The following is a 15,548-nucleotide window of genomic DNA, read 5'->3' on the forward strand; positions in this document are numbered from 1 at the left end:
AAAGATCATTGATAGCATTGCCTATTGATTATACTGTCAACTATCATCAAGCATCCGAATCTTTATACTATAATTTGTTTGAACCTATAACCCTATAGTAAATGTGACATTAGATCCAGAGCAATATAATCAATCCTCGTCAAAAATATCCGATGCGTATGTGATGATAGTTTCAACTACCCGAACTTGCCAGCCAGTGTCGACCATGTTAGTTGTGTTGGAACCCATAAGCGTGGGCCTAATATCACTGTTAGCATAATATACTAGAAGGATGGCCGCGTAGCGTACCCAAAAATTATGGCCAGATTTCCAGTGGTCATGCGGTTCTGGTTGGAACGCTGCTGGACCTTATCCAGATGCTAAAATACTAGTCAGTAGTTACAACAGACTTGTGCCAGAAGATCCTACAAATGTCAGAGCCCTGAGAGTCACGTAGTGTGGGTCAGAAAGTTGATTGATGAGAGCATGAATGGAGTCTCGGCGCCCGATGTCATCATCCACTTCTATAGTTAGGTTGTTAGAAGCTATCGAAAGAATGACTTGGGTAGGTCAGTGACGTACTGGCCGCAGAGATGAAGGAGTGGTAATGCTGCAAGGTGAGTAGAGGGTTTGGAAGATCCCTGAAATATCTCTTCAATAAACTGGTAACATTGTGAATGTTGTGATGGAAATGGGCTGGCAGCTTCAAGTCGTGATGTGGCCAATCTGGAAAAATATTAGTAAGATAAAAAAAAGCGCATATCTAGCAAAATGCTACTCACTCAACTCGAACTCTGCGATCATTCGTTCAATAGTTCCTGGCTTCTCAGACTGGCGGTATATGCCCTGTAGATTAAGGGCATATGTCTCAACGGCCGCGATGCATTGTTGGACAATTTGAGGAACAGGCATGTCCGGATGTCGGGAATAGAGCTCGTCTATCGTCACTCCAAAAACCTTGCGCGAGCTACTGGGTATCGGCGGTGGGGTGGTGTACAGGGTGTCGCTTTGAAATGGGATCTGGGGTTCGAGATGAGGATTGCTTCGGCCAGGGTCATCGAACTCGGAAAGATGGTTATGGACCTTAGGATCATTGCTCCTCCATCCGCTGAATAGACCTTTGAATGTCTTGCTGATTTTGGATTTGCCGTCGGATGACTGCTTGGTTGTACCCTCATATGACTGCCATCCCGGTCGTTCGCTACTGGACGTTATCCCAGCTGCCCAAGTGGCCGCCGCGTCTGTAGTGGCTTCGTTGTATTAGCCCAAACCTCGTTGTGCTCTCAAAGACGATAGAAACATATTTTTTCGGTCAAGCACTTACTAGACGGTTGCGAAACGTTTGATGACTCTGATAGCGGGCTATCTTGCGGTCTTGAATCCCTTATTTCTCTCAATCGCCGCGCAATAAAGGTCTCGGGCTCTTCTTCGTCACCGGTATGTACAACCAAGCTATGGCGTTGATTCTCTGGATATGTTGGAGCAATGGTCTCCGGTGCATTTGAAGTGGTGATTATTCCTGACCCAGGTAGGTCATCGAACTTTCCACCCAAGATAGGATGTGAGTGTTTTTCTATCCGCTGGACTGCTGGAACTCTTTCCCGGACAACACCAGCTTGTGCCGTAGGTTCCTCGGCGTGGACGAGAGTTGTCCCTTCCATGACCGTGGACTGAGGATCGGCGTTTTCAGCCTGGACATTTTGCGTGCTTGATTCACGGTGGATGTCGGGTTGACCTTCACCAAAGATTTGAGCGAGTTCATCCAGAGCCGTCGAGTTGATGCCTGTGATTTCCGGCTTCAACGAATCAACGTGAATCTTCATATCATCCTCGACAGGAGCCGCGTCCCCTGCCAGAGGAACATTAGTCGTCCTGATTGGCCAATCCGCAGGCTGCCCAGCGTCCAGACTCATATTGCCTGATTCACGGCGGATGTCGGGTTGACCCTCACCAAAGAATTGAGCGAGTTCATCCAGAGCCGTCAAGTTGATGCCTGTGTTTTCCGGCTTCGGCGAATCGACGTGAATCTTCATATCATCCTCGACAGGAGCCGCGTCCCCTGCCAAAGGAACATTATTCGTCCTGATTGGCCAATCCGCAGGCTGCCCAGCGTCCAGACTCATATTCTTTCCATGGCTATGTTCAGTGTTCCAAGTTGCTATCTCAGCTTCCCCTATCTGGCCAGGGGGGTTGTTCTCTGATTCCTGTGTGGCGATAGTATTCCAGGTGGCAAGCTCTTCGGTTTCTGTATCTGCCACCCGAGCCGGAGGTGATATATTACGAGCTGATCTAACCGAGCCTTGACGGGATAGAGGAGCATCATTGAACCACGTGTGTTGTAAAGCGACCTCTGCGGTCACACGCTGGATGGGGTCTGGGTGCATGAATGAGAAGATGCATTCCAGGCCGCTCTGGCCCACACGAGCCGCGAGTAGTAGATCGTATGGAAACATCTCGAGATTACTCATGTATGTGAAAAGCATGCCAAGGTTTTTGAACGTCGCCTGCTTTGTGAGCATTTGAAATGCGATCTCTCCGACCGCCCAAAGATCCGGCGCGTATGGACTACCACGCTTGATAAAGCCGTGTAATTCGGGTGCAATATAGCCGAGTGTTCCCTTGAGCGTAGACGACGCTCCAACTTCATCTTCGATTCTCTTGCTGATACCAAAGTCTGCTATCTTGACCCACCACTCATCAGGAGGACAGGACTTGAGAAGGATATTCTATTTCGCCGAAAATGTTAGCTGGTTTTAGCACTGGTTGGGGAAACTCACTCTGGGCTTCATATCACGATGCGCGAATTCGTTGTCGTGCATCAAAAAGAGACCATCTAGAATTTGAAATGTGACCTCCTTGGCTTCGTGTTCTGGCAGCGCCGGCTTATGCTGCAGATACGTATGAAGATCTCCCAACTCAAGGTATTCCATTGCGATAAACAAATGGTCAGGACCTTCATACCAACCGAACGATTTGACGAATGCACGCTCGTACTGCCAAGCGTCAGCATGCATCGTCAACAAAGTTGCGAGATCCCAAAACGAACTTTCCAATGCGAGAATTTAGCTATAGCCTCCAATTCGCGATTATAATCTACCCGCGTCGATTGCCGTCGCACTTCCATCTGCTTGACCGCACGAAGTCCATTTTCGCGCCTGGCTCCCTTGACGCATTTTTCCAGCCAAACGCTTCCATAGCTTCCACCCCCGATCTTTCCATACCGCCTCCAATGTTCAGATCTGGAAACGAGTCGACGTCGCGACTTATAATCCGGCTCGTGGTAGGTATGCACAGTTTCAACACTGCTGTCGGGTATAAAGTGTGTCTCGAGTTTTGAATCCCGAACCAAATCCGGCATTCGAGGGGACAGTAGTTGTGATGAGCTGCGCCTTTGTTCGGAGGGAGGGCCGGAGAATGGGGGATAGAGGCCAGGAGATTGCGACGGGTTCGAATCGCTACTGGGGCTAGCACCAGGCGCCCTCCCTAGCTCGTCCGCCATGGTGAACGTGACTAGCTGGTGAGCACCTTGTCAATTCTTTGGTCATCTAAAGTTCGCATTCCCAATATTAGCTATCGCGCACGATTATGAGGCTGTCGGAGGACTACCAGCAGCGATAGGCCAACACGAGTCAAGATGCTGGTTCATGAGGTCTCAGGCCGTGGGCCCTTGAATCGTGGCGAGAGGTTGACAAAATGCCTTGACCACACGAGACGCTCGCGAAGCGTCAAGACTGATGAATGAACAGGCGAGGCTGTGTTGACGATAAGGCGAAAGTGCGACGACCCCTCCAACTTAGCGCCGTGCATCTCGTATCCCATTGGTTGAATCCCTCAGCCGCACTGTCACGAGGAGCTGTCAGATAAAATAAGACAAGAATTGATAAACGCTGGGAAATCCCCTCGAGAGGTGTCGAGATCGTCGCTTCATCTTGAACACAATGGCCGACCCGATATCAATAATATCCGCCGTGGATTTCTGCTTCAAGTAAGTTCGCCCAACCCTGCACATCACCCGCAGTTATCCGTGGTAGATGGCCTCGCTAAGCCAATTAGGTATGGAGCAATTCTGGTAGAACGCTGTTCTGCTTTCGCTCATGCAGAGTCCGAGCTTTTTGAGCGTTCGGTCCGGGTGAAGAACTATTGGGTCCGGGCCGAGATCCAGTTGAAGTTGGTTCGAAGTATTGCGCACACGCTGGACGAAGAACACCAGATAGTACAGCAAGAGACGCTAGAGCTGCTCGGAAGCAAACTGAAGATTGCTGTCAATAGCATTCAATCTGTGACTAAGACGAAGGACGTGGATGGTCAGGAAGTGCGACAAGTGCAGCGATGGAAGTATACGCTACTGCAACAGAGAATCGACGGAGCCATCCAGGATCTAGAAATTTGGCAGAAGATGTTCGACCCTTCTTGGTATTTGATCATGAAGGCTGCGACCGCTCAAATCGATGCCGAACTGCACACATTCACCCGTGAGGGTCCAGTCGAAAGTCGTGCTCCAATAACCGCCGCCCAATCGCTCAGGATGGCTCTCGACCCTACTGCGACCGGCAATCTTCGAATTTTCCTTCATGAGGATGGCATCAAATCGCTTCAACTTAGTCCTCTTCCTTTGTGCTCCGCGCAACTAGCACAACGGGAAGATCCGTCCAAATCACTCATCCTGGAGCGATTTCATCCTTCTGCAGATGTCAACATCAAGCAGATCGAGAAGGATACTCGGGATTTGGCAAGAAAGCTCGCCCATTCGAGCCCTACTGAATTCGGTCTTCTGAACTGCAAAGGGGTTGTGAAGCATTCCAGCGACGACCCATCCTCACGCAATCCTGCTGCATTCACGTTCATTTTCAGAGTGCCGACTGGCTACTCAAATCCTCGCAGCCTTCGTAGTTGTCTTGCGGAAATGCAGGGAACAGACTCACTCTCCGATCGGTTCAGGTTGGCGAATGAATTGGCGAGATCAGTCAGCTACGTGCACACCTTCGGATTTGTACACAAGAACATCCGACCGGAGACAATCCTGCTGTTAACCAATGATTCATCTGTGGGATCAGCATTCCTGGTCGGGTTCGACAGTTTTCGCATGGCCGAGGGGAGAACCCTGCGCAAGGGAGCTGCGGGATGGGAAAGAAGTCTCTACCAACACCCTAGTCGAATGGGACAGGTCGCCGCGGAAGAATATATCATGCAGCACGATATCTACAGTCTGGGCGTGTGCTTACTTGAGCTAGGCCTGTGGGAATCGTTCGTGCAGTATGATGACAGGACGGGGCCTCTGCCTAATGATGGCTCCAGTTCCAAGCCGACCAGGAATCCCGTTTTAGGAAATGATCTACCATCTGTGCTTTTCAAGGAACACCTGCTCTCCCTGGCGCGTGGGGAGCTTCGCAGCAAGATGGGAACCCGATATGCTGAAGTTGTTGAAACATGTCTCACATGCCTGGATCCCGAGAATGTGGACTTTGGTGATGCAAATGAGTTCCAGGACGAGGATGGGATTCAGGTGGGAGTGCGATATATCGAGAAGGTTAGTGCCTGCGATGCTGTTATTGGTTAGAACTTCGCTGACTCCTGGTAGGTGACCATGAAACTCAACAACATCTGTGTTTGAGATGGGCTGTGGCTAGTGGAGAACCCACAGGAAGTTAGACTTGCACGGGTGAGATGTCAATATGATAAATGGCCGACTTGTGAGACGGACATTGGCTTAGGGATAGAAGTAGGATGAAAACGACTAGGATTTGATGGCGGGTGCTAAGTTGAAGGTGGTTGACGTTGGCGCTCCTTCCAGAAAGGGAAAGCATGGTATCACGTGGTCATATCCTCTGTGCCCTAACTACTCTGCGAACATGCTTGTTATTTCGAGTCTCTACTAGACATCCTCCACTGAGCATCTTAAAACCATTGGAGGTACTTAACAATCTTTGGGTATGAGACGCAAATCATTTTTTAGATCCGTTCAACCGCAAGGTCCCCAACCGGGGGCCATGACGAGCACTACCCGGACGAAACGGATCGATATGAAGTCGAACAATCCTCGTCTATTGGAAGGGTTACCAGCATATAAATCCACATGGGTACCCAAGTCGAACTTGCAAAGAGCGGAGGAGGCAATACAGGACTACCGATTGTCAATCGGACCCGGGGACGAAGTCAAAGCCAAGAGCACCGAAGGCAAGCTCGATATCGAGCTTGACCCGATGGAAGCTACATAATTACCAATCTTAGCAAGTCATGTTTATTTCGATTTCTGTGTTTATTTATTCGGTGCTGTAACAAGTGCGGTAATGGCTGTCTCTCCTTCACTCCTGTCTTGTCGTTTCTCTTCACTTGTCTTCTCTTATCTTCGACCGTTTCCTACCACATATTCATCCTCACCATCCCACCTCTTTCTATTCACAACCAAAACCTACGACACTCTCTCTTGAAATTCCTCTCCACTCGAAACTCAAGCAAGGCCTTTCGAGTTCGTCCCTACCCTCATCATCACAGAATTAGCTGCGATATCCCTAGATCGGCCGTGGCTGAGGTTCTGATCACGTTCATCCGAGTCCTGCCTTGATTGAATCTGTCTAGAGGAAGAGGCTACTGTTCATCATCCACTCCAATCCGACCACGCCCAACCCGATCCCTCGCTTGCTTCTGTCCTTGATTCTCTCCAACCCAGACAGCGTCATTCTGATCCCGTCCAAGGTTCTGGACTAGATTAGAACAACTCGAGCAACCAGGTCTGTCCGACTAAGGGCTTTCTTGACGAGAAACTGTGTCAATACGTAATGGCATCTCAAGACATAAAAGCCCAGCTCAGAAGCTCGGTCAAAAATCCCCCCTCGAGCATCGTTTCCCGCGATGGTGTAGCCCAACGAACTGAGATTTCCCAAATCATGAGCGAATTTCGATCAGAAATCGCTGCATTGCATGATGAGGTGAAAACTATGCGGTCGGAAATTGCAACCTTGCGCGAAGATGTGAAAACTAGTCAGAAGCATCAAGATAGATCCCGTATCAACTTCGAGCTGAACGGGGGAAAGTCTATGCGCCAGTTTCGAAATCTCATAGTGCAACTGGCGGGTTGGACCGTACCTCCCACTTCGACCCCCGCTTCGATTGCTCCGGTTTCGACTTCTACCGCGCCTCCTTCCTCAAGTGGGAATCCGATTCCAGTCCCCACAGTTGTGGCTCCGACTTCGATTCGAACCCCCGCTGACGTGCCTCCTCCAGTCATTCCTAATTCGGCGGCGATATCAGCCTCGTCGGCGGTGCCAGCTTCAACGCCTAGGAATCGATCCCGAACCCGATCTCGGCGTCGTTCCTCGCCCTCCGGCTACAGATACACATCCCCGAGGGGCAGCTCCCGTCGTCGTTTGCCCGAAAGCTATGGTGACCACGAGTCAAGAAGACGTTCAGGAAGGCCATCCGCCGACGAGTTGGGAAGAGGCTCGGACCGTGATAGATACGACTCGGAAGACGGTGCTGTCTACTACAATCCGTGGTCCCTACGCGAATCTAGAAATGACCAACGGTCGTTCCGTCCTCATGCCGAATGTCGTCCGCCGCGCCATTCGACTGAGAGTGATGTTAACCACTACTACTACTGGGAGTGATTTCTCTACGCTCGGATTTCTTTATTCGGAAGAAGATGATTAGCTTGATGGTGGATTGGGGTCGTTTTTACCTTTTTTCCTTTCCTGTTTCTTTCTGAATTCGTTCTGCTAAATCTCCACTCGATGCATTCCGTCTTCTTTTTAGAAATTCTACCGCGTTGCTCTCACAACGCTTTTGCTTATGACTTATTGTGCGTTGCTTGTTTTTATGCGTGTGTCATTCAATATCGGTTTAGGTAGAGGTCAACCCTATCATGGTGTCGGCGGCAAATGTTTGCATAAATTCGCTCTATTATCCAAAGCACAGATTTTCTTTTTTGCAATGAATTAGGGAATTAAACGATAAAACTATAAAATAACAAATGCAAGTCGAGGACGGCATATGATAAATCAGGCGTAGGAAAGTAGAAATCACGAGGCCGAATGAATATAAAACCGAACTGAGACGTATCCGTAGCTGGGCGTCCACCCACTGCCGATACTCAGGAATGGCAAATTCGTAGTCGGCATGCCAGAATACAGAGGTACGAATGGCGAACAGCGCAAAAGAGCATCAGTCGATCTGCACGGGATGGAATGCGGAGTAGGTTGTTGGATGGATATTACAGTCACGATCAGGATGCCAATCGGGATCACACGCGGAAGTTGAAAAGAGATGAAGATAGAGGGAGGTCAGAAACGGGATGGGATCTAGATTAGACGATGAATCCTTCTACCGCAACTCAACTGGCTTTAAAACAAACCTTCTTGAGCCCCATAATCTGGAGATGCCTCACTTTTCTGTTCCTTCCCAGCCGAGAAGCTCTGATTACCAAGCAGAGACTCGATCTTCATCCCGGGTTGCAAGCGAAGAGACATGTATAGCCAAGGAGGAATTATCTATGTAGTATAAGTTCAAAGGATGAGGATCTGTTCTGTACACACTGCTAATCATGAAAAAATATATCTTTGTCAATTCAAAATGCGGAAGTAATTTCCTAGGAGACCATACATCATGTATCCATCGTATCGGTTAGACAAGAAAATCCAAGTATCACCTATCCCGACAGGAGTACCTCCGAAGCGGATGTCATCGCAAAGACAGCGGGCAAATAAATGATCGTCGACGGCGGCGGTGGTAGGAATGGCTTACGTGGCGTCTCGGCTAGTTATTGTCATCAATACCATATACATCAAGCAGAATAGATGATACAAGAAATGAAGTAGAATGAATATATGAAATAAGAACTCATGATTTGCAATAGGTATCCATGCATATATACAAAATGATCTACATATAAACAAAACCCCGACCCCAACTCCAACCCTAGCAACCATAGATGGTATGTGATATCCAAAAAGAAAACCCATAAAAAACATAACACATGCAATAAAATATCTTCTTCTTCTTCCATGTCATGCTTCTCTCACACTTCAATTATCATCATCCCCAGTTACCATACCTCAACTCAACTTAGGTTAAGTAAAGTTAACTGAAGCTAGACATTCTCCGCATGATACGACTGCGACTCCTTCCTCGCATACTTCGCATCCATGCCGCCGTGGCTCTGAGAGCGGATTTCAGGCATCTCGAACGTGCTGCTCTTCCAGGGAACGACCTTGTTCACGTACATCCAGTCAAGTTCCTCGAGCGTACGGCCGCGACCCTCGATGACGAAGAAGTACACCACAAGGGCAGCGAAGAAGAGACAGCCTGCGAAGACGTAGCCGTAGGCGAAATCAATGTCGTTCGTGATGAACGGGGTGAAGAATCCGATGAGGAAGTTCCAGAGCCAGTTGGAGGCTGTCGCGAGGGCCATACCCTTGGCACGGTATTTCGATGGGAACAATTCGGCGGCGATAGCCCAGATCATCGGGCCCCAGGTCATCTAGAGAGGATCGTTAGCGCGTTAATTAACGCGGATTTGAGTTGGGGGAGGTTTGGGGAGGTTTGGGGAGTTGGTGGACTTACGGCATAGGTGGTGATGAAGAGACAAGCGAGCACAATCATGCCCTTTCCGGCTCCGGGAGTGTTCGTAGGAGTCTGAACGTCCAGAACGAAGTGTCCAACGGACGCGAAACAGATAAAGAAGATGAACATGAGACCGGCACCCGTAATGAGGGACTTGCGACGACCGAAGTTCTCAACGACGTAGAGACCGCCGAAGGTGGTTCCGAAGTTGACGGCACCCAGGATGACTTGTGTGATGAAACTGTTGGAGATACCGGCACCTTGGAAAATGGTAGTTCCCTGTGATATGATGCATAAGTATATGATATTTTGGGTGGGGTTGGTGGGGTTGGTTGGTGGTGGGAACTCACGTAGTAGAAGAAGTAGTTGGCACCGGTAAGCTGCTGCAGAGACTGAAGCACCATACCCAGCAACACACGGTAGAACATGCGAGGAGCGGTAAGGAACTCGTGCCAGGCCTGCTCCTGAGACTCGGCATCGAGCTGCGCCTGGACCTCCTCCAGTTCCTGGTTGATCAAGCGGTGGTTCTCCGGGATACCGTACATCTTGGCCATAGTGGCACGGGCATTGTCGACACGGCCATGACGGTACTCGAAACGAGGAGACTCCGGGAAGAAGACCATGCCGCCACCGAGCAGGAGAGCGAAGAGGAAAGTCAGGCCCAGGGTGATACGCCACTGGCCCGTGCCCTCCATAGTGTTGGTTCCCAGGTTAATGCAGTAGGACAGGAAGATACCCAGGGTGACGAAGAGCTGGTAGCAACTGATCATGGCGCCACGGATCTGACGGGGGGCACTTTCACCCTGGTACATGGGCACCAAGAGCGAGCAACCACCAACACCCAGACCGGTAACCCAACGACCCATGACCATCTGGACCCAGTTCCCGTCGGGAGAGGAGATCTGGACGATCAGACCGACGATGAGGATCAGACACCAGAAGGTGATGGACCACTTTCGGCCGAACTTATCGGCGATGGGAGCACCGCAGAGCGCACCGATCAAGGTACCGATGGACAACAGACTGACGATCAGACCGGAACGGACCGTGCTGAAGGAGTAGGAGCCGTCGGCGTTCTGTTCGCCGTAGCGTTCCAGGTAGTTGGACATTTCCTGGAAACCGGAGATCTGACCGGTATCATAACCGAAGAGCAGACCACCCATGGAGACGAAGGCTCCCATGACGAAGGCCCGAAGGGTGCATCGGGGCACGGGAGTGTCTACGCCAACATCGGACGGCTTGTTCATAGCTACAGACTCTTGGCTGGAGTGTTCGGCGTGGGGAGCGACAGCCGGGCTGATCGACTCCCCGTGATGGGCAGAGGATTCAATACCCATAGTGTGGGAGGTGTACGATACGCGGGAAGATGGTCGCGAAAGAGCGAGAGGAATCGGGTCCGAGGATTATCCAAGTAAACAATAATTGATGCAAGCTGTATGCTGTATGCAAGGAAGGGAACACGAATCCCAATAGACGAAGCAAGGATTCACCAACCACACGGGGTATCTTGACAAGGGAGTGGATGGTTAGGAAAAGAAATGAATGTCAAATAGAAAATTGATGGCAAAAAAAGTTAATCCAGATTCGGGGGGGATGTCCCCCTTTTATGTTACATCGACTGTCCCTACAAGGGAAATGGGGACAGCAAAAAAAAGGAAATAGTAAAAAAAAAAATCAAAACCCAAACCCAACAGTTATTCGACGAGAGGGAGAAAAAATATCCACCGTCAGGATGTGGAGGCGGCCGAGTGCAGAGCCAGTGTCGAGTCGGCAGGCACGGGGAAACGCCAGACATTGCCCACTCTCTGCCTCCTGTCAGAGACTCCGTCAGAGGCAGCCGGCAACAGCAGCAGAGAGACGGACCATGGAGAGGGGCCGACCGAAACCGACGAGAACCAGTCAGGAGGGCCGGAATGCTGGGGGACAGTCGGGTTCCACGGCCAGCTCGGAGAAGGCTCTGGTTCGTCATAGTGGCCAACACCGTCGGAGCCTGGTCTGGGAACTAGACGAGATGAAGGGGATCAGCGCCACTGGCTATGATGTCTGATTGAGCGGCATGTCAGCGAGGTGGTTTTTTGGTTCAACGAATTGCGGGAGAGAAAGAAACATTGGCATCTACAGCGGCCGGCACGATCATCGCAGAGATCCCCAGGACGCAGAATCGGCACCGAAACCGACAGCGTGGATGAAGCGGCGAGCGAAAACAGCCACGTTCCTGGGCGTGGAATCCCTCGGCATGCCTTGAAGGAAGCCGACTTGGCTGCGAGCGGCAATAGGATGAAAAGAGAAGGAAAGGCGAGGAATGAAAGGAAGCCGACGGTCACGAGACCCCGGTGCGGGTACTTGCGGGGCCCCTCCAGAGTCTCGGCAAGTTGCCGTGGAGTCTTCGCCCGACCGTCCGGAAGGACACGGAGAAAAAGACGCAGGGCTCAAGCGCTCAACTCTGGAGATTTCCTCATCTGTTGACCGGTGAAGCCCATGGCCTCCCCCATGAACGGCCTCAAAAGGAGGGGAAATGCGGAGGAATCGCCACTAAAAACGTGCCATGACATCGCATGGCCGACCGGTTTGATATTCCAGTTTCTTGCGCGACACCACAATGTCATCATCTTATTCTATCATCTACACCTCCGGGCAGGATGTCTCACGGACTCCTAAGCCGTCCCGATTTGTCTCCTCCTAGTCGGGTCAGCTGGCAAAATCAACGTTTTTGCCGACCGAACAACCTGCAGAAAGTCGGCCCCGAAAGCCGGCAAAGCGAGCTGAAATCTTTCGATGCCAATGCCCAAATTGCTCTGGAACCAGAAGGCAACCCGACCGAGCCGATTCTCGTCAGTGGCGCTGGGTTCGGAATCGTGGTTGGTTCTGGAATCATCCACCGTCTATCCAAGCTTTGTGGATGCCCGCCCAACGTTGCTCACGATCCTTCGGAGCAATTTCTTTGATTCAGGAGATTCAAAAGATGGACTCCGTACGGGACAATCTATTAAATCAACAAATGTCTACTTCTGTCATTTCTCAATAAACGGTCCAGAGTAAACATTCTTCAATTTACTTTATTTTATCTTTCCTGTTTCTGTCTACCCCGTACTCCGTTCTCCCCCCTTAATCACCCGCAAATTAAGTGATGACTAACAGGTTGCATCCGACGAACCCTCAGCCTCTACGGAGTAGGGCTAGGGCTGTCCGGGCACCTGATCGCTTACAGACTCCGGCCCGACATGACGTAGCCCCATTCCCCCTCAAACATCGCCCTCTCCATCTGGAGAACGGAGGCCTTCCGAACCCTCCTTGACTCGTTTCCCCGTGGAACTTGCCCGGAACGACAGAAGTCAGCCCAGACTATGCATTTTCCACCTCCCGGGGGGCGAGAACCGCCTCTGCTCGCCACGCCTCGCTACCGTCGGGTTTAACCTGTTGATTCCACGTGTTCCTTGGTTGGGATCTTTTTTATGAGATGATGAGTTAATCGATCCTATCTTGCAAATTGCTACTGAGATCGTACGGAGGAGTCAATGCTTGTCTACTTTCTAATCTTCTGATCTGTCTATATCGGTAACATCCCGTTCGGCCTATATGGGGGACAATTCCTCGCAGCCGATATATATTTCCGAAGTCCGTCCCAACTCCGTGCCTCCGCATTCACCTTGCATGCCGGAGATCCCGGGGAATCGACCAGGATTAAACAAGTAATTGTTCAACGCATGTGGCGTACATAGTACACTGTAAACTAGAGTTCAAGGCTTTCTTCAATGTTCTAGGCACGATCGAGTGGCATGATTCATGCGGTCATCCGGACGCACTCCCAGAAACTTCTGGGCAACATTTCCTGGGAACCCAGTCCGGAGCACGGTCGGGTTTCTTTTCCCAACCCTACTCAGTAGTCAGTACACAGTACTATGTCATAAATGTCAAACTTGGCAGTCCCTCCGGAACAATAGCAATAGCACAATGACAGTGTCTCTTCCGTAGAAACCTATTGCGGCGCTTCACTTCCGTTCTCGGCACCATGACGTCGATATAACGTGGATGCCGATCCGGTTTCAAGTTTTTTGCCCGCAAACCAATCACCCCCGGCACGTTTTCAACTGGACTCTGTACTCCCTGGGGACTAGGACTGCAGTTTTATGCACCTAGTCTGTAGCGGTGCGTTTAGTTGAGGAACCGCTGGAGTTTGTTATCCTCATCTCATCCGAAGGGGTAATCCGACCGCTTAACCTTAACTACTCCGTCAGAGGGCGGATCGGAACTGTGGACTGAGGGGAATTTAGATCGACAATGATTGAAAAAATGCTGCAGTCTAGTCTGGATATGGAAAATCGAACGAGGGGTTATTCTGAATAGCCGCGACAAGCATTGTGTTCCCCGCAGATAGTTTCGTCATTTTTTAGTAGTGTATGGAGTTGGTAGGAGATACAATGCGTTTGGCGAACGGTGATCGGCTTTCAGGGTTTTATGGAGACCCTCTCGCCAGGTGTCTATTTGTATACGCCTTCTGGAAGTCGAGGTCATGCTCTTAGTAAAATAGCCTCAACTTGCCTAATTTAGGGGTGTTTGGCTGGAAGAGGGTGGGAATGTTGTTCGGACTAACCATGTAGATTTGGTTCATTATTATTGGGAATAGTCTGCATCTTTCTACTAATACTACTACTACTACTACTTTTGCATCGGGAATAGAGTCTTGGGAGGTGTAATGTCTTCGAAGTACACAGCCCCTGAAATATATATCCCTCGGCACATAACCCGTACATTTAACTACAAGTGTTGGACCCCAGGACGTCTGGAAACGGGGCGACCACCTTGGCAGTCAAAAGCAATTGTAGGCTTTTGGAACTAAAAAGTCATCGACTACATTAATCAATTCAATGAGTTCATGGATGTAGAAAGGAAGAGAGGCCCTCCGTGGTGTTGCCTACAAAAGCGTCATGGCTTGGCAGTGGCGCCTCAGGCATCCAAAACGTCTACAATGTCCTCTTTGCACGAACATTTCTTCTTTTCCACTCGCTTTTCGTGCTAGAGTTAATGCTAAAATTGAATTTATCTGAATGCAGGAATTATCACCATAGGGGTATTCCTTGGGTGAAGAATTCTGGAAGTCTGTGAATGTGGTTGTAGGAATGAACTGCGCTTTCCGGAACCATGTGAATGTTGTCGGAACTATGGATGCATTGCGCCTTTTGTTTCCATTGCATGACGCTATTATCTCATTTCTTCGCCCAGCATTTGGAGAAAGATGGGTAGTAAATTATGTATAGTTCTATCCCACAATTTGCACCTTCGACTATCCTGCAAAACCCATCCCTCCACAGAAAAAGACGTCCTACCCAGTATCAGATACTCATAATCTACATGTATACAAAGCCCTACGCCTTTATTGGCAATGGTAAGACGGTTATCTATGGCTCTGCGCAATGGATGCGAAGAAAGTGTAGAAAATTAGGTAGTATGCCACCCACACCCAAGAAATTCCCTTATCAGGGCAGGTGAAGCCAACAGCCCTAATTCACCTCCGTCCGGGAAAACCACCATCTACATCCAAGTCACTAACGTAGGCAAGTAGGATTAGTAGACCAACCAATTCACCACCTAGATAGTAGAAGGCGTGAATTGCAGGATTTTGGTGATATATACCCTCACTTTCTCTCTCGTTTTCTCTTCCTCTCTAATCCTTTCCCACCCATCTCTCTTGTCATCTCCGTTGCCCATGCGAATGAGTTTCTTCAAGACTATATCATGAATAGGCAGATCCAAACCCAATGAGACTCAATAGCGCAAGTGTCTCGATCAAGGATGTAAGGGATAGTTTGTTTGCTCATCTACATCGTCTGACAGTGTCTTGAGCAAGGTTGCAAGGGATAGCTTGTCCAGCTCTCTGTGCCATGACATACAAAACAAGATCTGGCAGTGTGGAGGAACTTATCGTCAGGGGGTTGCGCTCTGATCGGAATCATTGGAGAGATTCAATATAAAAGGTAAGCTACGTTTGTTCTCCTTCCAGCTCTTTGTCTTGGAAG

The 15,548-nt window shown here is 49.8% G+C and overlaps 4 protein-coding genes across 4 annotated transcripts; 2 read left to right on the plus strand and 2 right to left on the minus strand.

The window, feature by feature from the left end:
* Positions 1-129: 129 nt before the first annotated feature.
* KD926_003356 (kinase-like protein) lies at positions 130-3,478 on the minus strand (the record flags this gene model as incomplete). The annotated part of the gene is made up of 8 exons (XM_053097487.1): positions 130-238; positions 289-359; positions 409-503; positions 562-705; positions 762-1,220; positions 1,304-2,705; positions 2,757-2,972; positions 3,026-3,478. The coding sequence occupies 8 exons, from the start codon at positions 3,476-3,478 to the stop codon at positions 130-132; spliced, it is 2,949 nt and encodes a 982-aa protein (XP_052958567.1).
* Positions 3,479-3,917: 439 nt separating this feature from the next.
* On the plus strand, positions 3,918-5,590 carry KD926_003357 (uncharacterized protein; the record flags this gene model as incomplete). The annotated part of the gene is made up of 3 exons (XM_053097488.1): positions 3,918-3,964; positions 4,033-5,506; positions 5,558-5,590. The coding sequence occupies 3 exons, from the start codon at positions 3,918-3,920 to the stop codon at positions 5,588-5,590; spliced, it is 1,554 nt and encodes a 517-aa protein (XP_052958568.1).
* A 1,165-nt stretch (positions 5,591-6,755) lies between these two features.
* On the plus strand, positions 6,756-7,583 carry KD926_003358 (uncharacterized protein; the record flags this gene model as incomplete). The annotated part of the gene is made up of 1 exon (XM_053097489.1): positions 6,756-7,583. One exon carries the CDS (start codon positions 6,756-6,758, stop codon positions 7,581-7,583), a length of 828 nt encoding a protein of 275 aa, XP_052958569.1.
* A 1,478-nt stretch (positions 7,584-9,061) lies between these two features.
* Positions 9,062-10,871, minus strand: KD926_003359 (sugar porter family MFS transporter; the record flags this gene model as incomplete). Its single annotated transcript, XM_053097490.1, has 3 exons — positions 9,062-9,451; positions 9,535-9,813; positions 9,885-10,871. 3 exons carry the CDS (start codon positions 10,869-10,871, stop codon positions 9,062-9,064), a joined length of 1,656 nt encoding a protein of 551 aa, XP_052958570.1.
* Positions 10,872-15,548: the final 4,677 nt, after the last annotated feature.

Source organism: Aspergillus affinis, assembly GCF_023601865.1.
Source record: "Aspergillus affinis strain CMG 70 chromosome Unknown NODE_17_length_398122_cov_92_786867, whole genome shotgun sequence".
NCBI lineage: Eukaryota > Fungi > Ascomycota > Eurotiomycetes > Eurotiales > Aspergillaceae > Aspergillus > Aspergillus affinis.